This window comes from Platichthys flesus, chromosome 18 (genome assembly GCF_949316205.1).
Source record: "Platichthys flesus chromosome 18, fPlaFle2.1, whole genome shotgun sequence".
NCBI lineage: Eukaryota > Metazoa > Chordata > Actinopteri > Pleuronectiformes > Pleuronectidae > Platichthys > Platichthys flesus.
Window position 1 is genome coordinate 471,289 of NC_084962.1, and position 12,116 is coordinate 483,404.

General features: G+C 42.4%; 1 protein-coding gene across 6 annotated transcripts in view; it reads left to right on the forward strand.

Annotated features, from left to right (window-relative positions):
• Positions 1-12,116, forward strand: part of mcm9 (minichromosome maintenance 9 homologous recombination repair factor) — a 38,519-nt gene that overhangs the window by 12,481 nt on the left and 13,922 nt on the right. For 2 of the 6 annotated variants that reach the window (XM_062411527.1, XM_062411528.1), the window contains exons 3-9: positions 553-718; positions 2,260-2,366; positions 2,909-3,115; positions 3,268-3,349; positions 3,623-3,823; positions 3,920-4,045; positions 5,972-6,091. In XM_062411527.1, the coding sequence (XP_062267511.1) occupies positions 553-718; positions 2,260-2,366; positions 2,909-3,115; positions 3,268-3,349; positions 3,623-3,823; positions 3,920-4,045; positions 5,972-6,091 (1,009 nt within the window). Of the gene's footprint in view, positions 1-535; positions 719-2,259; positions 2,377-2,908; positions 3,116-3,267; positions 3,350-3,622; positions 3,824-3,919; positions 4,046-5,971; positions 6,092-10,891; positions 11,078-11,154; positions 11,212-12,116 lie in introns of all 6 variants that reach the window. The other 4 variants (XR_009924580.1, XM_062411529.1, XM_062411531.1 and 1 more) reach the window with 4 other exon arrangements.

The following is a 12,116-nucleotide window of genomic DNA, read 5'->3' on the forward strand; positions in this document are numbered from 1 at the left end:
AATCACATAATACAGCTTGTCACACAAATTCAGCTTTAGAAGTTATGTCATTTGTCTATTACAGACGAAAATGTGCTGCCTGCAAATTAAACTGATTGCCCCCAACCACTTGCCAACACTAGCATGATTTAATACATGACATCAAGTTATCAAAAAAATCAACTTTTCGTCATACTGTCTCACCCTGGCGTGGCTTCAAAGTCTGATCACACGCCATCAATCACAACAACTGTATCTTGGACATATTTGGTCCAACCAACTCCAAACTAGACATGTAAGACAATAATTGCGACCTGATGACATCTACAAAGACACCATGACTTAAAATCACAGCGCCACCTGCTGGCTACAGGAAGTGACGCTTTTATTCTTGCTGCACAGCTTAAAACGCACGCAAGGCAAAGACATGCGCTTGTTCATCAATCGCTCTCTCTTCCCCGACCGCAACAGACTTGAAATTGCCTGTGCTCGGGCCCGTTAGTGCTACAATGTAGCCCTAGTTTAACCTGTTTTTCATTAATTACATGGTATATAGAATATGTGTGTCCATAGGTTGGAGACTATTTCAACGCCTATCCGAACGATGTCCTGGCTATATTTGATAAAGTGTTACAAAGAACAGCGATGGACTTGTCACAGAATGCTTCTCGCAAGCACTTCGAAGGACAAAGAACAAAGGAGCACCGAATGAGAAACACACTTCATGCTCGCATTACAGGTTAGACATCCACCTTGGAAAGATGATCTGATGTTAGCTGCTGTTACCCAGAGCTTACATGGTGAAGTTGAATGGTATTCAGAAATTCATTAGATTAAAGTTCTGTGGCGCAGGACGATTGCATGAGGATATTACTCTATTTGCATTATGTGTAAGGAGATTGAAAGAGATGTATATGCATATATAGGCAATAATAAGTATATAAGCAGGTATGGTTTATTGTATGAATATGAGTACCTAACTAGTATGTGCTACATACATATAAATGTAAAGGACCCTTGGAAGCCGCTCGTGCTTACACTCTGGGTTCAGCAGTCTGCTGAATGAGCTGCGTATGGCCACCACAGTGTTATGTAGGGGTTATAGGTGTTACAAGATGGTATTTCAGCTTTGCTTACATCATCCTCTCACCCACTTTCTCAATGGAGTCAAGAGGGCAGTCCAAGACCGAGCTGGCCTTCTGGGACAGTTTACTGAAATTTAAATTCACTCATTACCTATTCACCACTCTGCCGATGGAGGGGTTGGAAGTGTTTGAGTCCACCAAACACCTAAGGGGTTTCATGGGAAAACTTTGTTGCAGCAGAATCCCATACAATGGAAGTCAAGGCCTCAATACTTCTCATGTGGTGTCATCAAAGTGTCTGTGAGCCCCGACATTCACATTCGACCTGCAATAGTGTAATTTACAACAAGTCAGCAGAGTGCCGACCCATCTTTGCTAGAAGAATAGGTAACCTAACGGAGGGAGCTAAAATAGGTTCAGGAATTTTTTTAGATATTTCACATGTATTACAGCAAAAAAATCCCACACCTAAGAATGATCTCAGTGTCGTTCACGGACAGAGGTGTACAGATGATGATTTCATGACTGAACAAATCAATCAGTGCATCCCAAATGAGAAATGAAAACACAGACAGTTGTTCACCAAAGATGCACTGTCTTACACTGGTTGGTTGTGAGACAAAACTTTTGCATAGCTTGTTCTTTTAAAAAAGGATATAGAGTCAAATCTTTAAGATATTTATTCTATTGGAGACTGGATAATTTTGTTTGCTGTCAATTTGTGTGGTGACAATTTCTGTGAATCAAGCACAAAGTCAAACACTTCTTTCTGGAAGTTTAAATCAGCATCTGCAGATGGACTTACACAGTACACATTACCTGAATGACATGTACAAATGAGCGTGGAACAGAGGAGAAATCTGTGTTTTCATAACTCACAGCCTCCTCCATTGGGTATTTAAATGTATTTATTACCCTCCTGGTGTCTTATCAGGGTGGGAGACATCCTGTCTTCATTTAGTGTGGAAGACTTCTAGAGTGAGACCCCAGATGTGAGATCCAAGCCATTTGCAAAAAGATTCCATAAAGTTATAGTCTCTGATCAGTAATCATAAACCTAAAGTTGCCGATTTGGTCAATCTTCTGCATACACGTCTGCTCATGTAATATCAAATCCATAAATGATAAAATTTTCATTACATTTGCCTTTCAAGTTTTCTGTTCTTTACTGACCCCCTGACTATCGTTTGTCTAGGTTTACCAGTTTGTCCAGAACTGACAAGAGAGACCATTCCCAGGTCAAGAGACGTAGGGCATTTTTTGTCTGTCACTGGTACTATCATACGTACCAGTGTTGCAAAGGTAACAGTAGGTAACTGATCGTCACTGATCGTCTTATAACTTTTGCAACCATTTTTATATGCTGTTATTGTTAGTGTGACTCCTTCTATATCTCATTTCAATTTAATTTAATTTGTATAGTGCCAAATCATAATATACATTACATCAAGGCACTTAACATAGTAAGGTGTAGACACTGCTGCAACTGTGTTTGAGCTAGTCTATCAATCTGGTTTCTTTCATCTTTTGTCGGTTGTCTTACAATTTCTGTTCCATTAAATTCAAAAGGCTTAAAAAGTGTGTTTTTAAATGCTTGTTCATGCAGTAAGCCATAATTGGTAATATAAAAGTCAGTGTACTCAACTTTTTTGTAGCTTTCCAGCTCAAGTTGGTTTTGTTTCATTTGCAGAGTACTTTTTGCCAATATTTTATCCTGACAGTTTATGGTGATAAGTGCCTCAATAAAGAAACATACATTTGGACAAAATTTAGATTTTTTCAAGTTTGGTGAGTGTGGCCATGTTCTTGTTTTTTCTCATGAATTATGCATCTGCTTCTCATAGGTTCTGGAATTTGAGCGTGATTACATGTGTGGCCAGTGTCGACATGTTTTCTCGATGCAGGCAGATTTTGACCAGTTCTATGCCTCAGTCCCACCTGTGAACTGCCCTAATCCTGATGGCTGTAGTTCATACAAATTCAGCTGTCTGTCAGGAGGATCTGAGCCTTCAGCCTGCAAGGACTATCAGGAGATCAAGATACAAGAACAAGTAAGGCAATTATGAATACAATCCCCATTTGTCTAATTAAAAAATAAAATGTATCCTATAATTGTTTTTTTAAGATAACAAAGTTAGTACATCCAGGATGTAAAATCTGGATTTTCTTTTTTGTCAAAGTAAATCTTGTTTCTGCACCAAAGGTGCAGAGGCTGTCAGTGGGCAGTATTCCTCGTTCTATGGTGGTAGTTCTTGAGGATGACCTGGTCGACAGTTGTAAATCCGGTAAGAGCTGTAACCTGAGACACTTTGCTCTGAAGGCAGTGTCATTATGTTGTTTGTCCGCGATATGAGTTACCTTAGATAAAATCTTTTGATAAAGGAGAAATTGTAATGGAAATGTCTTTTCTGGTAAAACATATGCTGTGATACAAAGCATTGTTACGGTATCAGAGTTAAAATAAAATTCAGTGAGAAATTCAATTGATAAAGAAACCACTATCTATTTTCGACTGACCGTGACCGTGTTCAGCACGCTCATTTATTGTGTGCTCCCAGGAGATGACGTGACCGTCTATGGAGTAATGTGCCAACGCTGGAAGCCCTTATATGAGGGCACTCGCAGTGATGTGGAGATGGTCCTCAAAGCTAACAATATAGAAGTAAACAACAAGCAGACTGCTTCTGCACTGCTCATGAAGGATGTTCTGCAAGAATTTGCTGTTTTCTGGGATAATTACAAACATGATCCCATAGCTGGTATGTAAAAATTTCTCTTAGAAATAAAAACATAGTAGGACTTTTGTTTTTCTGTTTTATTTTGATTAAACATGTTATCTTCTCCCCTCTCTTTAGGTAGAAACCAGATCTTGTTGAGCCTGTGCCCACAGGTATTTGGCATGTATGTGATTAAACTGGCAGTGGCCATGGTGTTGGCTGGCGGAGTGCAGAGGATAGATTCTTCTGGTACCAAGATCAGGGGTATGGCTCTTGTTTCTAATGTGGCTTCAGAGTGAAAAACTCTAAAGCTGGTGTCAGCATGGCCTACAGGCCTCAGTTTTAATGGTTCTTTGTGTCGACTCTACCCCAACAAATCCATTCCTGCCATTCAGGCCTGCAACACTTTCCCCCAAAAGGTGGGACGGGGCCAATTTAGGGCTAGTATCAGGTAGAATGATTAGAATAATGCCGTGATTTTAAATAGGTGATGTCAACAGGTGATTGTAATCATGACTTGGTACAAAAGCAGCATCCAGGAAAGGCCTAGCTCTTAAGGAGCAAAGATAGGCAGAGGATTGCCAGTTTGCCAACAAATGTGTGAGAAACCTATAGAAAAAACAGTGTTCCTCAATGAATGATAGGAAGGGATTTGGATATTTCATCTTCTATGGTGCATAACCTTATTAAAAGATTTAGGGAATCTGGAGAAATTTCAGTGCGGTCAGACAAGTCAGTATTTACGGTATGTTTTTTGGAAGAAAGGACCATCCAGACTGTTACCAGCAACAAGTCCAAAAGCCATGGTCTGTCATGGTATGGGGTTGTGTCCGTGCCCTCGTTAAGGGAACTTACACTTCTGTGAGGGCACCATTATGCCAAAAAGTGCATATAGATTTTGGAGCAGCAACTGCTGCCTTCAAGACGACATCTTTTCCAGAGACATCCATGCATATTGTAAGAGGACAATGCAAACCACATTCTGAACACATTACAAAAGCATGACTGATGAAAAAGAGGGTGGGGGTGCTGGACTGGCCTGCCTGCTGTCCTGAATTGGCCACAATAGAGAATATGGGGGGCATTTTGAAATGTCGAGACCCCGTACTGTTGCAAACCTTAAGACTTTATTGCAGGAATATTTGGGCAAATTGACCCCTGAAACACTTGTCAATGTCTTTTAAGTGTTGTGAAAAGGAATGGAAACATTATTAAGTGCTAAAGGCTTTACCGTCCCGTCTCTTTTTCAAATAGTTTGGAAGAATCAAAATTAAAATATGTGGTTGTTTTCGAAAAAACGATACAAATGAGGTCAAACATTAAATAATAGACTTTTGTATAGTTTTTATTGTAATGCAGGTGAAAGATAATTTATATATCGCGGTTCTCAGTTTTAATTTTAAATGTAATGTAATGTTTCTGAGATATCAATGAAAAATTGGAGCACCCTATCTCTCAATGGTAAAGATCATTCCGCCCTTTTATCTGGATCTGCACCAACCATTATGTGTTCTTTCCTGACCTATACCATAATCTTTCCCACAGTTTTTGTGTAATCCTACTGACTAACAGACAATCTGACAAAACATGAAAGCATAACCTCCTCGAGGGAGGTAATAATTAATGCACTGCTGCAGATAAAAATAATGCAAATCTATAAAATTTTAATGTGGTTTCAAAAGGGGAATGTTGGAAGTTTTGTTTTCGTCTGTGATTGTATGCTTGGAATGCTAATTATGTGGTTAGCTCAGCCTCATAATGTTGTCTACTTAACTGTGGCTGTGCCAATTTCATTTCATGTTACATTTACAACAAGAAGCAAACAGAAACTAAACCAAAATAATTCAAACATGATTATCTATTTTAAGTTTTGATATTCTATTTTATCCTATTTCTATTTTATTTTATAGGTTGTAATTACTTGAGCATTGCTAGAAGAGAGCCTGAGACTCAAGAATTTCACTGCCAGCGACTGCTTAATGTTATTGTTGTGCATTTGACAATAAAAAAATCTTGTCTATCAAAGTCAAAAAGATTGGAAAAAAAGAGTTCAATCTCACCACAATACTGAAAGTAAGAGTTAAAGTTAAAGTTAAAAAGTTAAAATGTTTGCTATTAGTTTGGTTTTGTAATTGGTAGACTGGTTGTCTGTAAAGTACTGTCTCTCTGAGTAAATTCTTTCTTTTCTAGGTGAGTGTCATATGCTGCTGGTTGGTGACCCAGGAACAGGGAAGTCTCAATTCCTGAAGTATGCTGCTAAGATCATGCCTCGTTCTGTACTCACAGCTGGCATCGGCTCAACAAGTGCAGGTAAGGCTGGTTAACTGTCAGCTCTCAGTTTCAAAGGGTCTGTTTTCAGTGCCTTATAAACCATTATCCATTGGACATCAGTGGTTTCTTTCTACCAGGTATAGATATGAACACTCTTATATTACATATTACATTACATTACATGTCATTTAGCTAACGCTTTTGGCCAAGCGACTTACATTTTTAGTACACTTTTAGGCCATTTAGGGGTTCAGTATCTTGCCAAGGACACTTCGGCATGCAGATAGGGAAGAGTGGGGTTTGAACCGGCAACCTTCGTGTTGGAGAACGCCCGCTCTACCACCTAGGCCACACCGCCATATTATCTAAACCCTGAGGGCACCGTGGAGACATTTTTAGTTTTCATTCTGAGGTTCTGAGGTATTTTTACTATTCAATATCATATTGCTCAATTTTACCATATTTGATACTTAGGTTAAATAGATACTTAAATAGATACCATGTTTCCTGTAGTGGCATTATTTGTGTATAATGAAACCCATAAACCCAATGGGCCTCATTCACCAACCAATCTTACTCACTTACGCAGTTGTTGCAAAGATTCTGACATTCTCCAGTGTTTTCTTATCTGTTTTGTAGATGAAAAAACTGAATCTCCACATACTGAAAACGGTTCCTGCGGCTCCTTAGAAAGTTTTTAATTTAAAATCCACAAAGTTAAGTTCTCGAATTCTCCTAAATTGACCATACATTTTCTGGAAAATATTACATTTGAAGGCAGTGCATTTGAGGCTGATGGGAAAGGTGTCGAAAGTCGCGAAGGATCAGCAATGATCTTGCCTGCTCTCTTACTGGTCCGCTGCAGTCTGCCTTTGTCCTTGGCAGTGGAGGCAGCCAACCAGACGGTAATTGATGCGGTGAGGATGGACTCAATGATGGCTGTATAGAACTCAACCATCACTTTCCATCAGCGGCATGTTGAATCCCGTTGTCGCAGGACGATCATCCTCTGCTGGGCCTTCTTGGTGGTGGAGGTGATGTTCTGCGCCCATCTCAGGTCCTGTGCGATGATCGTCCCCAGGAATCTGAAAGACTCCACTGTTTTAACTGGGGAGTCGCACAGGGTGAGGGGGGCGTTTTGGGCTGGGCTCTTCCTGAAGTCTGCTAACATCTCTACAGTTTTTAAAGCGTTCAGCTCCAGGTAGTTCTGGCTGCACCAGGAAGCCAGGCTGTCAACTTCCTCTCTGTAGGCAGCCTCGTCCCCATTGGAGATTAATCCAATTAGGGTTGGGTTCGTCGGCAAATTTCAGGAGTTTGACAGGGGGGTGGCTGGAGGTGCAGTTGTTGGTGTAGAGGGAGAAGAGTAGAGGGGAGCGCACACAACCTTGTGGGGCTCCAGTGCTGATGGTCCGGGGCTCAGAGACAAGCTTGCCCAGCCTCACTCGCTGCTTCCTGTCAGTCAGGAAGTCAGTGATCCACCTGCAGGTGGGCTAAGGCACGCTCAGCTGTGTCAACTTGTCACAAAGAATAGCTGGGGCGATGGTGTTGAATGCGGAGCTGAGGATGAAGTGGAGTCCCATGTTGACTGCGTCGTCTACAGACCTGTTGGCTCGGTAGGCAAACTGCAGTGGGTCGAGGTTGGCATTGAGGTGGGTCAGCATGAGGCGCTCAAAGATCTCTTTAAACACAAAGGTCAGGGCGACTGGTCCGTAGTCATTAAGGCCTGTGATCCTCTGCTTTTTGGGAACGAGATGATTGTGGATGATTTTAGACAGGCGGTTACCACACATTCAGCCAGTGATGTATTGAAGATGTCTGTAAACACTGGAGAAAGCTGATCCGCACAGTGCCTTAAGGTCGGCGCATGCTTCTGCGTTTTCCCTTCCGGGCCCCTTACGTGCTTATGTATCCCTTCTTACGTGCTTACATGCGTCGCCCCATTTTTCTAACTATACGGCAAAGCTCTGCGAGCCTTACGCAGCCCGCAAGGGATGTGATTGGTCTGCTAACTACATCCTTTCCGGAGTCGCATTTCCGGTTTCATGCCACATAATACCAGCAGAAACAACGGAAGATTTAGAAGAATGAATAATGACCAAATAGAAGAGCGTTGGGCAGAAGAGATCCGAAAGTATGTCCACTTGCATAACCCGACACTGACTGGCGTATTTGTCTGCCAGACAAAGGCTACAAGGAGCCGCAGTGGCGATGTAAGTAATCAACGAAGAAGGTCCATTCTTCCAAGTCTTCCACGGAGTGGGGGGATTTGGTTTTGCAGCCGGTGATTACCCGAAGGCCTTTCCAGACTGACGGGGAGTCGTTGGCTGCAAACTGTTGTTCCAGCTTCTTTGAATACTGTCGTTTTGCCTCCTTAATCTCCTTGCCAAATGAATATTTAATCAGTGTGAACCTATCCGTGTCCCCACTCTTGAAGGCCACCTCTTTCTCCAAACTAAGCTGTTTGAGTTTTGCTGTGAACCAGGGCTTGTTGTTGTTGGAACTCACCCTGGTGCGTGTCGGAATACGTCTGTCTTTACAGAAGCTGATTTAGGACGTCATAGCATCTGTGTATTCGTTCTGGCTGTTAGAAGCAGTTGTAAAAATGTCCCAGTCAGTGTTGTCCAGGCAGTCACGCAGCTCCTCCACAGCTTCTCTCCTGCTCCAGTTCCTGGATCTCAGCACAGCAGGTTTCGAAAGATTGAGTTTCTGTCTGTAAGCCAGGATCAGGAGAATATGAGCGTAGTCGGATAGACCCAGAGCACCGCGGGAAACTGCATGATACGCCTTGCTGATGGTACTGTAGCAGTGTTCCAGAGTATTCTCCCCCCTAGACTGGCATTTGACTAACTTTGTATTTGGGGAGTTCATGAGATAAGTTCCCCTTATTAAAGTCCCCAAGGACAATAAAAGGGGAATACGTATTCTCTCTCCTTCTCTCCACCCATAGTACCTGCTCCGTGAGTTGATGTTGAGCCTCGCGCACGTTAGCTTGGGGTGGAATGTAAATCCCGGCCACGATAAAAGAGGTGAATTCACAGGGAGAGTAGAGCGGATGAAAAAAGTTTCCAGGTCAGGAGAACATGTCGTTGCGTGGTCGTTTATCCTAAATATGAGAAGAGACTAACTCGTTTTGGTCAAATCAAGTATATATTTTGGAAGCAATGACAGGGTATAAAAAGTTCGGCATAGCAATAGGCATCCAACACACTGCCCGGCACTCTAGTAGTCCCGGACAGTCTCGAGTCGCATCCGAACTTCTAAAACAGCCGGCGTCTGTATATATTATAACAGTAGGTAGTCCATCCTCTTGGCATTAGAATAAGGAAGTGACCAGGAGCCACTCCCAGGCTCACTAGTCTGATAGTTGTTAAGCGAAATGTTCTCTTCATGACAGGCCTTGACACAGCTGATGCAATGTGGGCCAGTGGTGTTGACAATTGGAGTTAAGAATATTATGTTCCTGCTATATCGGCTGTACGTTCTGTTTGTACAGACATCAAACAACTAAACCAAAACAACGAAACAACAATGTGGCGCAAACACATTCTAATTTCAAGATTAAATACTAGGAAGGAGAGGTTATTAGTAAATAATTTGTGTGAAGGCCATTTATCTGGCCCAAACTGTTCATGCCCCCACCCTCCGAACTTTTTGCATAGAGTTCAGTCAGACACACTAGCTAAAATATTGAATTCCTAACAAACAGGACTGTACTTTTATGTCGCTGCACCATCCATGGTTTATATAGAAACAAATCCCTCCACCTTTTGCCTTGCGTGAGTGGATCGGGTCGCGGTCCGCACCCAACAGCTGTGCGGCGGAGTCTGGTGTAGCTTCGGTCAGCCACGATTCCGTAAAACACAAAACAGAAGAAAGGGAAAAGTCTCTATTTGTCCGGATGAGAAGGCGCAGTTCGTCCATCTTATTGCACGGTGAGCGGACATTGGAGAGTAGTATACTCAGGAGAGGTGAGCGTAATCCTGTCTCCCTGAAGCGCACCAGGGCCGCAGCGCGCTGTCCTCTCCGTCTCTGCCTCAGTCTTGCTGAGTGGCCGAGGACCACAGCACCTTTGATGAGTAAGTTCACTAAATCCACGGAAGAGGCGAGAAAGTTGGGACATAAATCAGATGGTGTTGTGTCACTGATGTTAAGAAGCACCTCCATTGTGAAAATAATCAGAGTTGGGTCGCAATGAACAGAATTAAATACTGAAAACAAACACAGAAGTGCACACCGAGACACAGAGGCAGCTGTTCGTGGCACCATCTTACACTCGGCAGATCACGCAGGGCCGTCCCTGGCAATGTTGGAGCCCTTGGCGATATTTCAGATTGCCACTTTGAAAAACTCCTCTGCAGCTGCCACAGACACAGGGATCGTCCCAGATATCCTGAGTGCCACCCACATGTTTGGGTAGATCTCTTTCTGTCACTTATTGTGAAAAATCAAGGATCTCTATGGTGGTCATATTGGTTGATGTTAAATCTAGGAAACTTTTCATTTCCAGGGCAATTTGTTTTCCATCTATGTCTGACTGTCCAAGTTAACTTAAAGTGCTGCCCAGTGCTTCACATTTCTGCTCCATCTCTGCATTTGTCATATCGGAGAAGTTTACAAGCACACCAAACACCTGCTTAACCTCACCCAAGGTCTTGAACCTCTCTTCTTCCGGCTCATCTTGACATTCGTATATGAATTGTCTGCAAGTGGACTGTAGCGTCTTCTTTCTCAGGACTGCATCCACATTCATGTCCTCACGCTTCTCTCTAGCTGAAACCTGAGATGAAGCAAAGACGTTGAGTCTGTAATTTATTAGGAACATTTTATCTTTCCAAACAGATCTACAAATCTATAATAATCCAGTTGCATAGAGGCAGACTGCATCAACTTACTCACTGAACCAGACAACTGAGCAGATGGAGAAGCTAACGGAATCCAATTTCCTCAACTAACGCCTTGGCCTCAATTCTTACTGCGGGATCTGTTCCCTTCTCTCTGACCTCCAGCAGAGCATCTCTCAACCTGGTAACTTACTGCCTCCACACTGTTAACACGGCTCTCCCACCTAGTCTCTGTCCATGACTTCAATTTCATTTTAACAGGATTTTTTAAGATGGACCATCTCTGAATGGATGCTGATAATAGAGTGAACATCTTATGTAAGTAGCCAAAAGAAATAATCACTTCATGCAGCAGCTGCCACCATCAGGTTAAATGTTTGAGCTGCACATGGCACAAATATAGCTGACAGTTGCTCATAAGTATGGCTTATGTCTGGGGTGCATTCCAGTATTATTATAAAATACTTGCTGAGTTTGATCTCACCTTCAATTGCCTCCATGATCTTCCCACTAATGGCACTCATTAATTCAGTTTGCAAGTTCTTTCCAAAGTATGTTGCCATGTTGTGTACTCCCCTCTCAAGCATCTGTAAATTCTGTTTTAAAACTGTTTATAATTTGGCAATTAGCTCCACCTCTTTGAATTGTTGGGGTGATAGAGTGTGTCCGTGGATCCTCTCAGGGCCTGATTCTTTTTAGGCACACCATGCCACCTCTTCCTCTCTGTTACAATGAGTGCCATTGCCTGGTTGTCTATCGTCTGTCCAGTTTCAAGGCGAATATCCAATTCTTTGGCTCAGGGCTACTTTCATGGGATTTTTAAACCTGGGTGGCATTTTTCCAATCATTAAGTCCTTCATTAACCAGTTTAAAATACTTCTGTGAAAACAACTTGCAGCAAAACAGATAGCTTTTTTTCTTGGAGTGGATAAGCCAGCTTCTAATTAGGTTCTCACCACTGACTAATGTTGAGTAAAGTAATGACGATGGCAACACTGCCATCCTCTCTTTTATGTAAAATATTATCCCGTTCAACCTTATAAGGTCCTCTGATGACTAATTCTGTCTTTATCAGAGAGGACAGGCCAATCAGCAGCATCCATTGGTTGTGGTTTGACAGGCTCACCAACAACAGGGATAGATTGAGAAGTAGAATAACCTGTGGTCTTTACAGCAGCAAATGGTGGCACTCTGGATGCATATGAGCAGCTAGGGACCTCTAC